The 20,650-nt window shown below is 39.8% G+C and overlaps 1 protein-coding gene across 2 annotated transcripts in view; it reads right to left on the minus strand.

The window, feature by feature from the left end:
- The window catches only part of WASF3 (WASP family member 3), a 77,866-nt gene that overhangs the window by 23,208 nt on the left and 34,008 nt on the right, over nucleotides 1-20,650 (minus strand). For both annotated transcript variants that reach the window (XM_076328049.1, XM_076328048.1), the window contains exon 3: nucleotides 5,515-5,657. In XM_076328049.1, the coding sequence (XP_076184164.1) occupies nucleotides 5,515-5,647 (133 nt within the window). In that variant the 5' untranslated portion in view covers nucleotides 5,648-5,657. The remainder of the gene's footprint in view (nucleotides 1-5,514; nucleotides 5,658-20,650) is intronic.

A 20,650-nucleotide genomic window follows, 5' to 3' on the forward strand; every position in this document is an offset into this window, starting at 1 on the left:
AAAAACACCACCAAAGGAATTACGCAGCCCTTCCTTCTAAGGCTCCCTCCAACCACAGAAGTAGTTGAGGGGAAATTTAGTCATGATGCTGCCTCACCAAATCCCCCCTCTCCATAGGTTTTAATGTCAATTAACAGAAGTGCCTCTTTGTAGCATTTCCGCAGGTCATCTTCATAGAGCTCTGTATTTGATTGCTCGCAAAATAAGTTTCCAAGCATTGTGAGACATTTCTGGAGATTGGTAGTTCACAAATAATTGAAATCATAATGCCTCTACCCAAGTTCTACAGTAATTACATGAAACACCATCTTGCCACATCAGCTTATAACATCTCTAGCACAGACGAGACACCACCCAAATTAACTACAACTGATTTTCACATACTGCACAAAAAGGTGTGCATTAACACATTGAGTAAGTTGTCCAAAAGGCATCTTTTGTCAGCAGTCAAAATGCTCAGTGCTGTAACAGAAGAGGAATCCAACAATGACACTGGCTTGTCTGAAGACCGGAAACCCAGCAGTGTTTATTACTTTGGCTAGTTTCCTTTCACATATTTGAGCCTAAAAAGTACAGCTTTCCTCTTTGCATTCTGTATTCCACAGCACAAGCACATGGAAGAACACATTCAAGTTCATAGAAAGATTTACAGTGCATTAAAAGGGCTACAATTTTTCACACCATGAACGTGCATTATCAAAGACAAAAGGTAAACAATGACATCACCTGGTATTCAGGTGTCAGTTCTAAAAAGACATTGGAAGAAAGATTACACTAGGGCTGCCCCAAAGGGAGCCAGCGCTGCACCAGTGCTCTCCTCAGGGTCCTAGGTAAGAACTGAAGTGTCCCACAGAACTAGCTGGTGTTTTTTAAGTTGGAATTCACCCAGGACATGACCATTTTATCACAACATGGAGCAGAAAACAGTGATTCCACCCACCCATTTGTAATTGGATTAATTAGCACTAGAATCATGCCTGCCCCCCCGCCCCCCTTTTTTTTTAAATAAGCAAAAGTGGTAGACTGTTACTGACCAGGTCTTGGTTCTTACCTGCCTCCAGCATGATACCCAATGCCAAAAAAAAGCTAACTTCCCAACTCAACCTGATTTAGCAGTGCTAGAGAGCAGAGTCACACAAAGCTGGATGCAGTGTGCTCAGGCCTGCATGCAAATTAGTGAAACTAAGCCAATCTACCCAAGAAAATACTAGGAGGCAAGTTGGTGGACATTGCTCTCTGCGTGAAACAAAAAGTCTTCCAAGTCCCCACAGATCACAACTCCTCCATTTTATGTTGTACAGCAAAAAAACATTTGGTATCACTTGCATATGGGTCAAAGAAAGTAGCTCTGTACCCATGTACAGATGGTTTATACCCATGTAGAAATAAGATTTCAGCCTGACAGGTAGTATCTGAATGAATGGAGAAGCCAAAGATACAAAAATACAAAATATTTAAAGATTCACAGAAAGGAAAGAAGTTAAGAAGTGGTAATGAAACTTGAAACACGAGTATGTTAATGTACAGACTGAAATCTAATTAAGAAAAGCCCAATAAAGGAGTACGTATACAGTTTTTAGTATTTAGTCTTCAATGACAATCAGATGTAATTTATTATTTCTTCCCCATATACACACATATGCAAAACTCAGGAACAAAACCATGGTGCAACTGATCCTTTTGCAGAGAGCAGCTTTTTTTACTGGCTAGAGTCTTGCAGCCATCAGACCAAACTTCACTGCCAAAAGTAAGGGAGTATTTTGTGGAAGCTTTCTTCAAAGCCTTTGCACCATGACTGTGTTTACTAGGTAAAGCACCATAGTACTTACAGGTACAGGCTGCAAATGCTCCCAGTCCTCCCCCCAGTAGATTCTCTCCTCCCAAGTGGAGGTGAATCCCCTAGTCAAGCTTTTGCCTTATATAAAAGTGCAGTTTCATACAGAACACTGCTCACTCTGCCTGTGTTCTAAGCCAGCTGGCTGCAAACAAACTCAAATCTGAAGACATAATAGAAAAAAGCTACACTGAGAGCACATTCCCTTTGGATAGGAACTTGTTCATGTCTCCTGAAAAGAGCAGAGGCAGAAGCAAGCCAAATTTGTACGCAACAGCACAGATCTGCCAGTTTTTAAAATCTACACTGAACTCACAGTGCAACATTAGAAAACAGTGGGACTGCAAGATAGACCTGTACTTGCTCTCTCTATGCTTCAAGCTGTGGGAACACCAACAAGCTCTGATGCTGTCAGCAGGACGTACTACATTAGCGCCAGCACAGCATTTTTCTATGATCATTTCCTTGCTCCCAGTTGGCTTGAAACACAGGCAAAACCTCCACTGTCTGCAGAAAAAAACCTCTGCAGACATGACAGATTTTAGACTGTGGACAAGCCTGGTGGTAGACTTCACTCAAATACTATGTATTCATCTGTTAAAACAAAGGACATATCATTTATTTGCACAGATCTTTAACTTGACACTAATGAAGTACTTTAGGGCTGTCTACAGAGACTTCTGATGACCTGGGAAACCTGGTAAGGGAAAATTGCAGGATATGGATTGTGTAAGTAGCCAGTTCCTCAGCAACAATCATAAGAGGATCTGAATACACAACCTAACAGGCAGATTAGCCCCAAGACCAAATCTGGAGAAGTGAAAGCTAGACATTCCTAGCAAGTCAGACAAGTGAAAAGTGTATTATCCACACTTTGGCAATCGTTGTACAATACCAAAATGAGGTCCTATCAGATATCCTTGAATGTAATTACGAGACATTAGCCATTCTTCTCAATTTTCTGAAACTTAAGGATGTCAATACTGAGCAACTGCCTGATAAAATAGTAAATTAAACTCAATAACAATACAAACACAAGTTAACTATAAATAGCATTAGACACTAAATCATAGAATCATTGAGGTTGGAAAAGACCTCTAAGATCATCGAGTCCAACCGTCCACCCAACACCACCATGCCCACTAAACCATGTCCCTAAGCGCCTCATCTACATGTCTTTTAAATACCTCCAGGGATGGTGATTCAACCACTTCCCCGGGCAACCTGTTGCAACGTTTAACCACTCTTTCAGTAAAGACATTTTTCCTCACATCCAATCTAAACTTCCTCTGGCACAACTTGAGGCCATTTCCTCTCGTCCTATCGCTTGTTACTTGGGAGAAGAGACCAACACCCACCTCGCTACAACCTCCTTTCAGGTAGTTGTAGAGAGCGATGAGGTCTCCCCTCAGCCTCCTTTTCTCCAGGCTAAACAGCCCCAGTTCCCTCAGCCGCTCCTCATCAGACTTGTTCTCCAGACCCCTCACCAGCCTCGTTGCCCTTCTCTGGACACGCTCCAGCACCTCAACGTCCTTCTTGTAGTGAGGGGCCTAAAACTGAACACAGTATTCGAGGTGTAGCCTCACCAGGGCCAAGTACAGGGGCACGATCACTTCCCTACTCCTGCTGGCCACACTAGTTCTGATACAGGCCAGGATGCCATTGGCCTTCTTGGCCGCCTGGGCACACTGCCGGCTCATGTTCAGCCGGCTGTCGACCAACACCCCCAGGTCCTTTTCCGACAGGCAGCTTTCCAGCCACTCTTCCCCAAGCCTGTAGCGCTGCATGGGGTTGTTGTGGCCAAAGTGCACGACCCGGCACTTGGCCTTGTTGAACCTCATACAGTTGGCCTGGGCCCATCGATCCAGCCTGTCCAGGTCCCTCTGCAGAGCCTTCCTACCCTCGAGCAGATCAACACTCCCGCCCAGCTTGGTGTCGTCTGCAAACTTACTGAGGGTGCACTCAATCCCCTCATCCAGATCATCGATAAAGATATTGAGCAAGACCGGCCCCAAAACTGAGCCCTGGGGAACACCGCTTGTGACCGGCCGCCAACTGGATTGAACTCCATTCACCACAACTCCCTGGGCCCAGCCGTCCAGCCAGTTTTTGACCCAGCGCAGAGTACACCTGTCTAAGCCGTGAGCCGCCAGCTTCTCTAGGGAGAATGCTGTGGGAGAAATCAGCAGCTACTGCTCAAGAAAGATCAGAGAATCACTTGGAAACTTCTCCGAAAGTATCAACTCGATGTTTAGCAGCAACCAAAATTTTATACATTCTTAGGGAACTAAGGATAAAACAGAAAAAGTCTGTTTTGGTTATGTTCTGAAGTCCTCAACATTTCACCTTAAAAGACCCCAACATACTCTAAACTTACATATCCAAAGCAGTAATAACAATGATCAGAAATACAAAATGGTTTCTATCCAAAAAGAGTGCTAACAGATCAGGACACTCCAACCTGGAAAAGATATCACTAGGAGAACACAATAAAGATTTTATTAAATCACAGATGATTACAGAAATATGAGATGAAATCACCTTTCATTATTTTTCATAACTCAAGAACCGAAGGTATCAAAAGGAAGAAACAGATCAACTTCTGTTGTGGGACATTCTGCCACAGGTCATTGGGCAAGAAAAAAATGCAATCCCTGTTTGAACACACCTATTCCACAATGATAGCTTTACAAATGTTCATTGCATAGGATGATTCTGATGGACCTCCAGCTCAGAAAATCACTGACTACTTGAAAGGGGAACATGCTGTGTTTCTTGTACTCCTTCCCCAAGCATAGGCTATTTCCTATCATCACAAATTGAACACTGGGCTTAGTGGGATCCGTAATCTAAACTCCATACACACTTTCTTACATTCTTAAACCATTTCCATTTACAAAGTGAAGAAACTGATGAAGCGATAATTTTTTTTTCTAGGACCAGAGTTATCAGCACAAACAACAGCTGCTGATTGTTAAACACTCTCTGAAGAAATCTCTTTCCTCATTCATTAAGAAATATTCTTCTTCTTGCAAGCACTCCAGGCATGCTTCTAGAATTCCTAGTCGTAGCATCAACTGACAGGTGTACTGTGTAGGCTACTCTGTATGGAGCTGACACTAGCTTGCCTCAACGGTAGCCTACGGGTTTGTTCAGTGAATGCCATTCTTTTGATGTATGTGCTTAATTTCATTCATATGAATTGATCACACACACAAAAAGAAAAGGCTAGAAATACTAGCACATTAAGACAAACTGAAATTTCAGTCAAATGTATCATCTGATGTCAAGAGGCAGAAGAGTTTGCTGGCTTCATCTTGTACAGCTGAAAGCCAAAATAACTTGAGTGCTAGTCTTGTTTCTTAACACCAGTTTCTTTCACCTTAGGAAAAATTCCTAATTTTCTATGCCATAGGTTTTTTTGGTGGGTTTTGGGGTTTTTTGGGTTTGTTAGGTTTTTTTTTTTTCCCCACTTGTAAATCTTAGAGAGGCTCTGCTTGTGTAAACTTCAAAATATAGAAGAGCATAAAACCAATGAAGTAGCATTATATTATTATATTACATAAGTGGCAATGTCCTGTATCATAATTTTGCTATTTAAAACAAGCCAACTTAAAGCTTTTCATTTATTCAGTTTTTCATCAGGAATCAAATACTTGCAGGAAGTTACAGATACTTACTTAAGCTGCTTAGCTGGCGTATGATAGCAGCAAGAGTACTGTTCGTTACACATTCCAGTTCACTAGTAATTCCCTCTGGCAGAGCTCCTCGGCAGAGATGCCGCGGTTCAATGTTCCTTTTCACCAAAGGCATGGCTCACAACCTGGAATTTACAGAAAAATATGTATTATATTTACAACAATGAAAATAAAAGCTATGAATCTGTGTAGCACACATTCAGGTTTTTTCTACAAAATATACTTCACCTTTCTTTAAAGCACTTGCTTCAGCCTTCCTGCCATAAGATATTGTACAGTTCCTACCGAGGCACTGGAGTCGTGCACTGAAGCCAGAACACGACAAGAGCACTGCAGATAAGCACAGAGGATACAGTCCATGTAGATAATGTACGCCAAATCCAGGCAAAAAGTGTAATATTTACTGTCTACACAGACCTGTGCTCCAGTACCAGAATCACTGGACTTTAGTGCACATTTGCATTTACAAAAAAAACAGCAGTCCCCACAGGAGTGGCAGGAAAGATCACTGTCTGGAGCAAGCTGGCTCGCTGCCTTGGCAAGCTGCCACTGACGGACTGTCCACGCATTACAGCTCCCTGACTACGTCAGACACTGGCCTACCCTTGCTTCGACAGGTTTTCAGTCGAAATGGTAAACTCATCTGACAGATAAGGGCAAGGGCTTCACAGAAATAGGCTGGGTGAGAATAAGGAAGAACCTGCAATGTGAGGAAGAAGATAGTTTTCCACAGGTGGTGTTGAATGACAATCTGAATGAGGTTAAGAGCACATACTGAACAGATTTTGGGAGCATGCCAGATGTGGGAAGACATTTATCTGAGTAAACAGAGGCTGTCAGAACTGGTTTGCTTGAAAAATAGAAGAAACTAAGATGGGGAAAAACAAATACAAAAAGGGATCTCAAAGCATCACAAAAGGGCACAATGGCATAGAAAACACTATCCTGCAGGGAGCACCTTTGAGAGCAAGGATGCCCAAGTGGGACAGAATTCCCCCAACAGGGAAATGAGAGCATATACCATAAAAAGTTCTTCAGCAGTTTTCTTTAAAATGTCTTTAATACAATTATGAGTCAGTTTGATTAGTCTTTTTGAACACTGACAATTCAATGTCCGTGTGCTGCTTATGAATAATATTCTGTTTAAAGACCATGTGGCACCAAAATTTTATGGAATGAGAAGTTACAGCGTTATAAAGGGCATAAGTTCATTTGGAAAAGAACAGAAAATTTCTTTTTTATTGCACTAAAGCAATTAAAGTAACCTTTCAATTTCTCTAATTAAAATCATGTTAGTAAATTAAAAAGACCTCTTTGCTTTTCAAATGTTGCATAGTAATTTTTGTAATGACCCCCCCCAAGGTTTAAAATATTTTCTTCTCAACAACATTTCTAAAAAATTAACAACTTAATTAGCAAAAAGCAAATTATTTAACTGTAAGGTGACTTCAGAACAGGCCAGGAAGAAATAGGCTCATGACTTCTAAGCAGTAGTCTTGAATTATATTTTATATCTTCCTTACTATGAGACAGTTTATTTGAATATGTCAGAATTTAAGGCCAGTTGAGTTTGCTAAATTTTAAACAATACATCAGAGGTAGAGAAGAATTTTTTTTTATATTAGACCAAAAAGCTTCTTGTTTCTGTTCTATGTTTTCGTATTCCTCTACAAACAGATGCATTTTAAAATATTACTTAATATTCAATGCAGTTTTCTGAACTTGAACAAAAATAGGTAAAAACTGGCAATTCATTATTAAAGCATACTAGCAGCATCCCACTGTAAACAGGCTAGCGCATTGCAACTATGAAATAAAAGTCATTAAGAGGAATTATTCCACTATGCAGTAAAATGTTCATAAACATAACTAGAAGTAAATTTTCTCATCAATTCTTTATGATATGGTCCGGTGTGTTCAAAAGCTATCAGGAGGAAGAAAGACTGACCCAAGACATCCCATTTCTTTAAAGACCAGGCTAAAACACACAGCAGTGCTCAGAGTGGGGGAAAAAATAAGTTTAATTTGTGAATGCATGATTTAAATTATGTATCCACCTCATTTCAGTGTGAAGTTTAATAGCAAAAGGTAAACTGAACACTGATGAGCAAATATATGCAACAGATTAAGCAATATATTAACTGCTCCTGATCAGAGAGAAAAAAAAGCCTGCAACTGCAATAAGTTTCTTCTAATTTAAAACCTTCAACTATCTGAATCAAACACTTAGACCTATTCAGCTACTAACCTGTTAGTAAGTAAAAAAAGCTCTTATTACTGTGTGTCCTTGCCACTAAAGCACTACCACTGTTTTCTTCACCACACAGAACTCAAGAATTAGATGAACTTAATCTTTCTTAAAGAAAATTCATGAGAAGCGAGGCTAAAATTTTTTCAAAATATGTGTAACAAGGAGGTTAAACAAAAAATCAAGACAAAATAAGCCTCTGAATTACAGGGGCTTCATCAGGCTCAACCAGGCTGAGGGGTAGTATGTTACCAGGTGCAGGAAAAAAAAAAAGAGTTGGCAATGGCAGTTCCACTGCCTTCCACATTCATCTTCCACCTGTTTCAAGTCACACTTCAGCCCCAGCTTATTACTAGACAAGATAGTCATTGTGATACTCGATGTCACTGTATTAAACACATTGGCATTTAGTAAATCATACTCAGTTTTACAACACAGAGGTTAAGTAACAACTTCTCTTTGCTCTGATCCCCAAATAAATGGAAAACACAAGGCAAAAGTTATTTTCAAAAATTGTATCAGTTCAGAAGATTGGGACCAATCACAGCTGATCATTTTCTTACATATTTTACCCTGGCTAAGTACACAATACAGCCATAGACTTGCAGCTGGGATAAATAGGTCCCTGCATGGAGCTGCCTATGCCCAACACAGCTGGCTTGAAACCACCAGCTGCAGCTGACAAGAGATGAAGGAGCTAGAAAGATGCTATACTGCATATATCTGTAACCAGCTGCACTAGAAATGTATGAAACATTAGCACCAGACCAGAAAAATGGGCACAGGAGTCAAAGGCAGGAAGAAGAAAACTAAGAGAGTGAGATGTCGCTTAACATCTCACTAAATCCATGCGTGCCTCATTGGACATGGATCAGACAACATCTGGCTGGACTGAACTCTGACTAGAGCACAAACAGACACTGGTCTCCAAACCCTACAGGCATCAGCAACTGCACAGCTAACCTAACTTGATTTCCATGCATATTCTGAAAAGACAGGACATCAGAAGCTTGAATTAGCTTAGATCAGCCCATTAAAAATTCACATTAGGTGTGCTCCCTCTGTATTCTCACCTCCCTTTTTCTTCCCCTGCCTCATAACTTGCATAACGACCTTTTGTTTTAAAATTAGAAGGCACTTATCCACCAGTTATTGCTGTAGAGGCAAGCAGGGTACAGAAAGAGATAGCAGAAGCATTTCTGCTTTTCTTTCTATGCTTTCCCTGCGGTTACAGGAGTATCACTCCAGGTCAGCTCGGACCATCTTCCTCTGGATAACAGCTGTTAAACTGCATGTAAGAAGTTTGACATTGCCTTGGCAAGTCAGATTTTAAAATAATCAAAGTAGAAAGCAGATGTACAGTAACAAACATGAAAGACAAACGCAATGTACAATCTTTCCAAGCAACAGCGGAGCACAGCTATTATAAGAGACAAGCTGGGGTTTCAAGTACTTGAGCAACTGGCAAAAAACTCAAAGCAACAGCTGTTCCCCAAACCTGCCTTTTGGCCCTTTCACATCGCCAAAAAGGCAGTGTAATTTACACTAGCGCTAAAAATATGTAGCTGAATTTCATGGTTCTTTAATATTAAAGTTCTTTATATATTCACTAATACCACAATACAGCCCCTCTTACTTGTCAATGTTTATTAAATTTTCTGGAAGACATTGTTCAATCCTTTTTTTTTTTAAATTCTTAAGAGGTTTCTTCTTATATCCACTAGTAAAACATAACAAAGCTGAAGATTTTTACCATGAAAAAGAGCTTTCTATACAGCCATCCTAAATTCTCCCTGAATATATTCTATTATTTTCAGGGAGCTTTAGAGCTTTTCATTGATGAATCTCAGATCTCTATAAAAAGAGAGAAACTACCATAACTCTCCTTCTATGGAGAAGAAAAACAAGAGATGGATTGAATATGCAGCTTGTCATAACTGATGTACCGGATGGGATTCCATTCAAAATTAAGTACCTAAATTTGTACGACTACATATATATGAACTCAGTGTCCGTGCCCCTCTTGAGAACCCAGCAAAAGCCCAGAAAGCAACTAAATCACTGCATCCATTGATAGATACAAAAATGATACGGTGAGCTCAAACACCTCATGTGTAAGCTCTGCTATGCACCCACCTATATTTAGGTGTCTGAATCTAGACCTGAATTTCACCTCATCAAAACCAGAGAAATAGTGGCAGTTTCCTCACCTCTAGCCCCACAATCAAGTTACACTACCTCTTAATCACACAGTCTCTATGCCTAGGGCATTTCAAATATTTGCAGACAGTTAAATTTTCCCATACCTAATGTCCTAATGCTCAATTCAACACGCTAAATTTCCATCTCTGAATGGCACCCAATTTGGTAATACTGCCCATTTTCCTATTCAAGTTTGTAATTCTAGATAGTCTGCAATCGCCCTACCTTCAAATTTATGTATGTGCTAAATAGGAAGAGGAGGGAAAGCAGGAGGATGAAAGGCCCCAAACACTAGTTTTGGAGATGCTCTCCATCCCCATTTTTTTCCACAGAGTCACTATTACCACAGATCTCCCTGTCCTCCAAAGGCCCCTCATCCTTCACTACAGGACATAAAGAAAGGGCTATATGGATAGCAGACACTGCTATCCTCTTACCTCAAGGGAATGAAAGGAATACACATCCCTTTAATGCACGTCCCTTGCTGTTTCTTCCTTGTTCTAAATGACTGGGAACCCGGTATTTGTGAACCTTTCCTAATTATCATCTGTGAATGTCATTTACTTCTTTATCAGTAATGACAACTTAAAAACCAAATAAACTGGAACTAGCATATAATCTGGAAATCGTTAATTTAGGTTCATGATTCATCTAATGTCATTCATCTGTACTTTTTAAAGTTTGGGTTTTTTTAAACTGGCTTCATTCTAACGAGAGTTTGAATCAACATTTTGTATACTGCAAAAGAATATAAAATATTTAGCCATCAGTTACTGTGTAACACTACTCCAGTGCCCCAGAATTATTTGATATTTATCAAAAAGCATCTGAACAAGACTAATTTTTAATAGCATCTTCTAGTTACTCTAGTTCTATTAAATATGCAGTTCTTCTCTCAGCCACATTACTATGGAACAAATATCAAAACAAAATAAAGTTTTACTAAGCATCACAATTACGCTTTAAGTACTAAGTACTTTACTTCTGTTAGAGCTACCCCAATCTAAGGGACAAACAGTGTATTTATTAATATACAGGTTTTTTCACGTTTCCCCTAATTTTTAACGCAACTCTCTTGATTTTGATACTGAGTTTGCTGAAGCAAGGGCAGACATTTGTTAGAAGTATGCACAAAGTTCAACAGAATTCTGTTCCTTAAGGATAACTAAAAATCAAGAACAATTTTTTTCTTCTCCGCAGCAAACCATCTTTCAACAAGACAATACACGTAAAGTGAAATGCCTAGAAAAAGTCCACCTCAAAAGAATAGCTAAAATTTAATATATAGCCAACTCTGTCAACATCATTTCCACAGATCTCCTCCTGATTGCCAGATCTACATGAAAGGCATGACAGTCAAGGCTGGAATGAAGACGGGTTTTTTTCTTCTTAGCATCAGACCACCACTTCTGATCTTCCTCTCACATCATACCAACCTAAGTATTAGCGATGATGAAATGGGCACAGAAATCCCTAAAGCAATTTTGTTTCTTTAATACAGCTGTTATTTTAACATCTGTTGCAATAAGCTATTTCTGAAGGTTTACCACTTGGAGGGTTGTGGGTTTTGGGTTTTTTTATTTGGCTGGGTTTTTGTCTGTGCTGAGCTCTTCAGGGCAGATTTTATGGTCCAGTGATATTATGAAGGAAATCAAGACATTAAGCAATGACAAGAGAAAGGACAACAGGGGAGGGGATAGTGTTTGGTTTTGTTTATTTACAACCTAAATATATTTTATGGACCTATGTTTCCCTAGCCAACCCTCCACATCTCCAAAAACCCCATAAGCAGCAGAACAAAAATTTTGAGTCAGTAGTTACCTCTGCTAACACTGTGGGCCTGCAACACAAAAAGTTTACATAACCATTAAAAGGTGAATATATTAATTCAGAAATTTCCTCGAATTAAAAAGTTGGGAGAGAAAAAAGTAAATGGATCTCCACAGTACTGAGAATTTACATTTACAATTACCTTAAATTTAGTTCTCATCAGAATTTCACACTAACATTAACTCTAAACAAGCATACGCAAGACGACATTCACTAATGCAGGAAAAAAAGAGTCCTGAGAATGATTTAACCTGAAATTAAGTAGCTATTCTTTCCAAGAAAGTGTGGACTGTAATATAAAAGAGGTTTTAAAATACTATCAACAACTATGAAGACAAGTCAGAAATCTGTCTTATTTTCTCTAAAGCTTGCCGGATGATTTTTTTTATTTTTTGCCTTTGTTCTACAACCCCATCTTTGCCTTACCTGTTGACTGTGGTTCAAGAAGGTATTTGTGCATCTGCTATACTGTAACAGTGCCAAAAGTCTCATCAACTTCCGCTTAAGTACTTCTGTCTACAGTTCACCGCCTAATAAGCATGCCTCAATAAACAAGGGACCGCTTTAAAGTTACTGCTTTAATTTTTTTCTTCCCAATAGAAATTAAATATTCCAGAACTGCAACCGCAACATTAACTTTTCTCCATCACAATATTTTTCTCCAGCAGTTTCTAAGGAAATAAAAAAATCTTATCATCATGAAGTACAGACAGATTATGGTAAAGTTTCATCTTCTGCTCCAAAATAAAGGATCATATACATGTCATCCAATTAAATGGCTTCAGCATTGTTAAAGGAAGAAATAAAGATATTTCTTGCTCTCCGCTAATGAAGCAGTGTACAATCAGTAGCCTAAATGAGGTTACTGCATTGTTTTATCTCCTTTTCTGGGTATACAGCTATAGTTCTTTTCAGGTCCAACTAAAACATATCTATGGAATATAGAACATAAATTAATACAGGAAAAAATGGTATTCCGTAGATTTCTTATCATCCAAATTAATGGATTTTGCAATTTATATTCACAGCATTTTGTCACACTGCCCAATATGTGAAAAACTTTGCCAGTAAATTAGTTTGGATTTTTTTTTTACCCCTCTGTCACTTAAATCTTTGTACCTTCTAAAGATGCCTTACAATTTTTATAAAAATACAGGGAAACACACACTATATTTTTCATGTTGAAGTACTTTTTTTTTAAAAAAAAAAACCACTAATATTTACTTAATTTCATCACTCCATTTCTTCACAGGATAAACTCTCCCCAGAACATCTGTGAATATCCCTCAGCTAGTTTTAACCTCTCCTTTTTCTCATGCTTATCTTTCCTCTGAAAGCTGAGATCTTTGGTTACGTCACTTTCTTCTGATTCACCTTCTCACTTAGAATAGCTTACCGCACTACAGCAGTAGTAGTTTCAGGCTTTAAACATCTCATTCTCAAGTAGCCTTCTCAAATCTAATGTCAGATTCCCATTCAATGAAAAGAATTTTAAGGAAAGAAACACAAAACAATGGATGAAAAACACTGTGGTCCCACTGAAGCTATTTGTTAAGCTTTTAAATAAGATTTCTCCTTCACTAACACATTTTAATCTTCCTTGGTACACTTAATGTTACTAAGATATCTATTTAAGAACAGATTTGCTTACCTGAAATCTAATTCACAAATTGCACAATACAATAGCTTGTTGTACTGAATCCAATCACTCTGCCAGCATCGGATCCACCCACCCTGTTCTACTCATCCTGTATCAGAATACAGATGATCCAGGACACCTTCACACATGACTGGAGTCTCTCATTTCTAGATCATAAGCTGTCCTTTCTCTAATCAAAATTTTGTTCATTAAGCCAAAACACTAATCATGCCTTCTCTCAAAAGAAATAAGGCTAAAAGGTACTAAAGAAATCCAACTGATTAAACTGGAAGACATCCACATGTGGTATACTTGTTGCTGTAAAAAAATCAGGATAAAAAATAAAAAAGTACATGAAGAGCGTGAACTGAAAAACTCTGGAAAAATAGGTACAGAAGCTTTTACCCAAATAAGTAAATTTAAATCTGGTTTAACAGAACGGTATTACCCGACACTGTGCTTAAGGGAAAAGGTGGCTAGTCGCATCAATATAGCATGCTGAACGGGGAAAAAAAGTTGATTTGTGCCTTTGTGGGTCCAAGGCCAGACTGACCACCATTAAATTTATTAATTGTTCTCTATAAATCACATTCTCTCCTGTCTTTTTTCCATATCCACGTTGATAATGTAACCACACACGCAATGACGGCAACTCACATTGTTGCTTTCTGCTGAATGAACAGTGACCAGTTTAAAGTATCAACAAAAGATGCCAACACATTAATCTTGTTGTTAGCATGATGGCTGCTCATCCTGCTCATAGTCCCTTCCAGATGGCTCAGTGTGAAAGGATGGTGGGATGGGGAAGAAGGACTATCCCATACTGTTCTGAACATCTGTTCCACTGCCTTTATACATTAAAAAACCCAAAACCTTACTGCCATTATCAATTTTACTATTTCAACCCAATACTACTAGGCTAACACCAAATATAGTGTGTTATGCATGTACATGAGAAACGAAAAATGTCTTTTCAAGTCACATGAGACGATTTGTTTAGTTTTTGCTGTCTTAGGAATGGATTTGTTTCAATAAGCAAGTACTTATGCTGCACTGAAAACACATTTTTCTTTCAGATGACCTTTCTTGAAATCTGTATTATACTCCAAGAATTTATTATTTTCCCTTCTCCTAGTCAAGCAAACAAAACTGAACTGAGTCACCATTTGTCTCCCTTTAGTTTTATTTGTTTGTCTTTACTGAAAAGATACACACTATGCATCTGTTGCCACTTGTTTAAATTCTATTTGAACAGTTTTGCACAGCAAGTCAAAAATATTTTCCTTGTGCATATACAGATATAGTGGTAGCTTTTTGGTTTTTAAGCAGAGTTGAAAGAAAGAAATAAAAAGATAAATATCTTACTACAGTATACAGTCTACCTCTCAAATAACATTTACCCTTTAAAAATATCATCTCTTGAAAAGAAGCACTCAGCCAGAACAAGGAGAAGGAACTCAGCGGGGAGTTAAGAAAGCAAAGGAAGCAGCGCTTTGTCCTACAGCACAGCCAAAAAGACTTAGATTGATCATCCCCCCTCCTGTATCATTCTTGACATGTGCGAACCATACGGCTGCTGAATTATTCAGCTCTTTCTACTTTGAATAACCAATGATTACTCGGATGAAAATTTAGAAGTACTGAAACACTGATTGGAAAAATGGCGTCCCATAAAATCTAATTTTATTTTAACCTTTAGGACCTAAATGGTAACATTCAGTGAGGAGTATAAACTGGATGAGGTCAAAAGGAGCAAAATCACAAAGCAGCAGAGAGCTAGTTATAATATAACGCCAAGCTAATTAGGTCAGGAACAGCCCTCCACCAGCAGGTCAAAATGTTTCCAGATGTCATCAGGCTTGGATCTTACCAGATTTGAGTACAGAGTTGGTTGTGTAGACAGAGCCACACAGTTCTCACCCTCCATAGCCAAACTCAGCAGCCCAGGTATCTGAGAAAATGTCTACAGGCCACTCTCTCAATCAGGCGAAGTATTCCCGTGAAATAGCTAAGATGAATCTAGCCTTATAGTAAATCATGGTTCAAACATCTTGCTGCGCACTTCCAACACTAGTGATTCCCACCTATTTAGCACCTCTTAATTTTTCTAGCACAGTAATACCACAGGGCAATAAAATTAAAAAATAACAAAACCAAGAGAACTGCTATTTAATAAATACTATTACTTAACTAACAACCATACCAGGACATTTCCCACCAAAAGGAAGTTTTTGTTCACCAACCGCCTATTCCAGGATCTTTTTGGACTACAGTCCAAAAAGCATCATTACAAACACAAATTCCTTCTTCATCCATCTGACAATTAAAATGAGGGCACAGAGTGGCTTTTCATTTCCCAATATACTATAAACTACTGAGAGACTATTTTAAGTGTGATTCTTTCAACATGGCCTCTTGAATGATGGCCTTATACATCTTAGAGTGCTTACTTTAAATCTGTTTCGGATATCTAATACATATTCTTCTAATAGTTTAGTTTGAGTTATGGAAAGTCATGATATTTTACTCTACTTTAGACAATTTGATGTTGGAAAAATTTGTAACAGAATATTAAAAAAGTCTGCAACTATAAACAAGCCTTTTTTTTTTCCTTCATTTTTTTAATATTTAGGCTACAATAATGCTCAAATAGCTCTTGGAGACCATTTGTCCCAGCCTTCCTCCTTCACAAACAGTAAGTGTTATCAGCAGCAAATGCCTTTATTATTTAAAGAAAACCTAAGTTGCAGCTAGACCTTGCTGACTTACATTGATCCCATTTAACAGAGCCTTACTGGATTTAAACTGCTCGAAATAACCATCTGGGTCACAGCCCATGTGACAAAGCCAGCCCGGTAAGGCCTCAGGAGCCCGCCTGCATCGAGAACATGCCATTCAGATCCTCAAATGACCTCAAGCTAAACCAAAAGCAAATTCAGTAATTTGCTTCTCAGAACTCCAATTAACCCTAAATTGGAGGGAAAAGTACAAAAGGGATGAAGTATCCACATCATTCAAATAATATCAATTTTGTGGCAATACACAGTGTTCCTTATTTCTCTTACCTAATTTACCATTAAAATCCCTTCAGAACAGCATTTTTCAGAAAAAAAATTTTGTTCTTAAACTCTTTTTCCCCACAGCAGTTGATCTAAAATGTCACAGGGAAGTGTTAAGTTTTCTCATAGTTCAGTTAATCCAAAATCTAAAATGTCATAGGGAAGTGTTAAGTCTTCTTATAGTTCTTTTCCATACCAAAAAACCTCCAAAACATCATATATACACAAGTACACAGTTTGTGTACATACATATTTGATAAATACACATACACAGAGATATATACACATTTGTTATACATATGACACTCTGCTATGATGGAAGAGAGCAATAACATAGGTCAAACTGCAAAAGAAAAAACACATTGTACCATGACAATTCAGCATTAATCTTTGTCTGCCTCGACTCCTAGTGTGCCTCCTCCACTCCCAGTTCCCACCAGGCAGGACAGACCTTCCCACTGGGAAACAACTGCAAAGATGCTTTATCAGGCTACCACAGTGTATCACGATCCCTAAAATACCTTGCAGTCAAGCAACTTCAATGTCCACCTGACCAACTAGGTTCTTGGAGACCACAGCAAAAATTTCCTGGCACATGTTCCCAGCACACAAACAGTCCATAGAATCAAAGAATCATTAAGGTTGGAAAAGACCTCTAAGATCATCAAGTCCAACCGTCAACCCAACACCACCATGCCCACTAAACCATGTCTCTAAGCGCCTCATCTACACGTCTTTTAAATACCTCCAGGGATGGGGACTCCACCACTTCCCTGGGCAGCCTGTTCCAATGTTTCACCACTCTTTCAGTAAAGACATTTTTCCTTACATCCAATCTAAACCTCCCCTGCCGCAACTTGAGGCCATTTCTTCTCATCCTATCGCTTGTTACTTGGGAGAAGAGACCGACACCCACCTCGCTACAACCTTCTTCCAGGTAGTTGTAGAGAGCGATGAGGTCTCCCCTCAGCCTCCTTTTCTCCAGGCTAAACAGCCCCAGTTCCCTCAGCCGCTCCTCATAAGACTTGTTCTCCAGACCCCTCACCAGCCTCGTTGCCCTTCTCTGGACACGCTCCAGCACCTCAATGTCCTTCTTGTAGTGAGGGGCCCAAAACTGAACACAGTATTCGAGGTGCGGCCTCACCAGTGCCGAGTACAGGGGCACGATCACTTCCCTACTCCTGCTGGCCACACTAGTTCTGATACAGGCCAGGATGCCATTGGCCTTCTTGGCCGCCTGGGCACACTGCCGGCTCATGTTCAGCCGGCTGTCGACCAACACCCCCAGGTCCTTTTCCGCTGGGCAGCTTTCCAGCCACTCTTCCCCAAGCCTGTAGCGCTGCATGGGGTTGTTGTGGCCGAAGTGCAGGACCCAGCACTTGGCCTTGTTGAATCTTATACAGTTGGCCTTGGCCCATGGATCCAGCCCGTCCAGGTCCCTCTGTAGAGCCTTCCTACCCTCGAGCAGATCAACACTCCCGCCCAACTTGGTGTCGTCTGCAAACTGACTGAGGGTGCACTCAATCCCCTCATCCAGATCACCGATAAAGATATTAAACAAGACCAGCCCCAAAACTGAGCCCTGGGGAACACCGCTCGTGACCGGCCGCCAACTGGATTGAACTCCATTCACCACAACTCTCTGGGCCCGGCCGTCCAGCCAGTTTTTGACCCAGCGTAGAGTACACCTGTCTAAGCCGTGAGCCGCCAGCTTCTCTAGGAGAATGCTGTGGGAGACAGTGTCAAAGGCCTTACTGAAGTCCAGGTAGACCACATCCACAGCCTTTCCCTCATCCACTAGGTGGGTCACCTGGTCATAGAAGGAGATCAGGTTGGTCAAACAGGACCTGCCTCTCATGAACCCGTGCTGGCTGGGCCTGATCCCCTGGTTGTCCCGCACATGCCTTGTGAGCACCCTCAGGATGAACCGCTCCATAATCTTCCCCGGCACCGAGGTCAGGCTGACAGGCCTGTAGTTCCCTGGATCCTCCTTCCAGCCCTTCTTGTAGATGGGCATCACATTGGCAAGGCTCCAGTCATCTGGGACCTCCCCCGTTAACCAGGACTGCTGATAAATGGTGGAGAGTGGCTTGGCAAGCTCCTCTGCCAGCTCCCTCAGCACTCTCAGGTGGATCCCATCTGGCCCCATAGACTTGTGAGCATCCAGGTGGCATAGCAGGTCATTAACTGCTTCCTCTTGGATTATGGGGGTTTATCCTGCTCCCCATCCCTGTCTTCCAGCTCAGGGGGCTGAATACCCTGAAGGTAACTGGTCTGAAGATTTAAGTTAATGAATGAATGAAGATTTAAGTTAATACAAAATACAAGATTTAAGTTAATACATAATGAAGATTTAAGTTAAAAAATAAACATCCCTAAAATTCCTCAAGGTAGAGATTCCCACCCACCCCTGCCATGGTATTTCAGCAGGAAACTCAGGATTTCCCTAATTCTTCTGATTATGAAGCTACCACCAACACTGCACTTTCCCTATATATCAGAAACCTGGAAGTGGCAGCTAGTCTACATGGGGAAAACACAAATTTATTTTGGGTGCATTTTAAGGAAAAACTGAACAAAATATTTTGTGTTTGAATCCAACAACTAAGTAAGTGAATCAACATAAAAATTCCCAACTATTCTCATCCTCAGCCAAGTGCACCATCTGTTCCCATGAAGTCCCATCTTCTGGTGGCTCTTGTACTACAGCATATCACAAAGTGCCAGGCGATCGAGGACTGGTGTATAAATCAAGAAAGATATTGTAAGTGATAGAGTGCAACACTCAAGACAGTAGTAAAAAAACCCCACCACCCAAAAAAGCCACCATGAAGCACAAGTAGCTTTATTAAGCCCCAGCACTAACGAAGCCAGGTATTCTGCAGCTTTGTGTGTGTTTTGGTTATTTTGCTTTGGTGCCTAAGGAGGGCTGAGCTCTGATTAGAGGTTTTCCCAGAGCAGGGATGCTTTGCATATCTTCTGTACTGCCAGTGTTCAGTAACTTGCACACTAATGATGCAATTTCTCTTTAACAGGTAACCTTCCTCTCTCTCTTCCACATGGTTACAGTCTTCAAGTTAATCACAGAAACCAGTCATGTTTGATGCACAAGAAATTAGCGATTCATAATTTTCCAGTTCATAAAATAAAACAGTAGTAATAGTTACAAGATGGCACAGCAGAACATCCAATTATAAGAAGTACAGGAGCTCCATATACCCCTACAGTTGAATCACAAGCAAGTAACACAGGGTCCAGCAGAAACCAAGACGGATCATACCCCTTTTCCTGGCCTTATCGATACTGAAGCCACTTCTAAAAATTAAGTTACATGGACAGATAACCATTTATACCTTTCACCAGGAACAGAATACCAAGAGAAATAAAACTGCAGTAAAAAAAATCTGAATACACTTGATGCTATTAATATTTTAATATATGAAGCACATCAAGATTGAAAGCAGCTACATCTCTCCAAATATAAACCATTACTTTCCCTTGGTGTTTCCGGCTCTTTTGTGACAGATCCTCCTTTTTACTAGCATCCCAAATTCAGATGTCAAAGTTCTGTCCACCATTAACTTCCTAATAATTCAATGTATAAACCTTGTCTCAGTTTTTTCATTTGTTTCGGGTTTGGTTTTTTTTGGGGGGGCAGTGGTTTGGTTTTTTTAAATAAAGCCTAAAATGAATGTCAGGCATTAGTAAAAGTAACATGTTTTGATACAGTAATGTTGGCTTACAAAACCTTATTTGCAACATTAAAGAGATTTCCTCATTACACATAAAGTAACTCCCATTATGAGACAAATAGGCTACTATAAAACCATAGTGAGTCTCAGACCGAATACAGCAGTTAGTCTTCTCTAAAAATCCCCTTTCAAGACTTGAAGGCTGAAAAGCTGTGTTCCATGAAATCTGGCATTGTATCAACAGATCTCCATGGAGCTGGCAGGGTAGAAGTGCTCCAGAAACCAGCTTCAAGGAAAAAAAAGCATTCTTACCATGTATAATCAATCACTAAGAAGAGGCTTAACCAACTTTTTTCCCCCAGCTAAAATCATCAAATCTTAGCTAAGATTACTAGGGATGCAGAGGTTACCAAAGATAATACTAAATTTTTGAAGTCTGCTTTCCTCC

The sequence above is a fragment of the Aptenodytes patagonicus genome, chromosome 1, assembly GCF_965638725.1.
Source record: "Aptenodytes patagonicus chromosome 1, bAptPat1.pri.cur, whole genome shotgun sequence".
Taxonomy (NCBI): domain Eukaryota; kingdom Metazoa; phylum Chordata; class Aves; order Sphenisciformes; family Spheniscidae; genus Aptenodytes; species Aptenodytes patagonicus.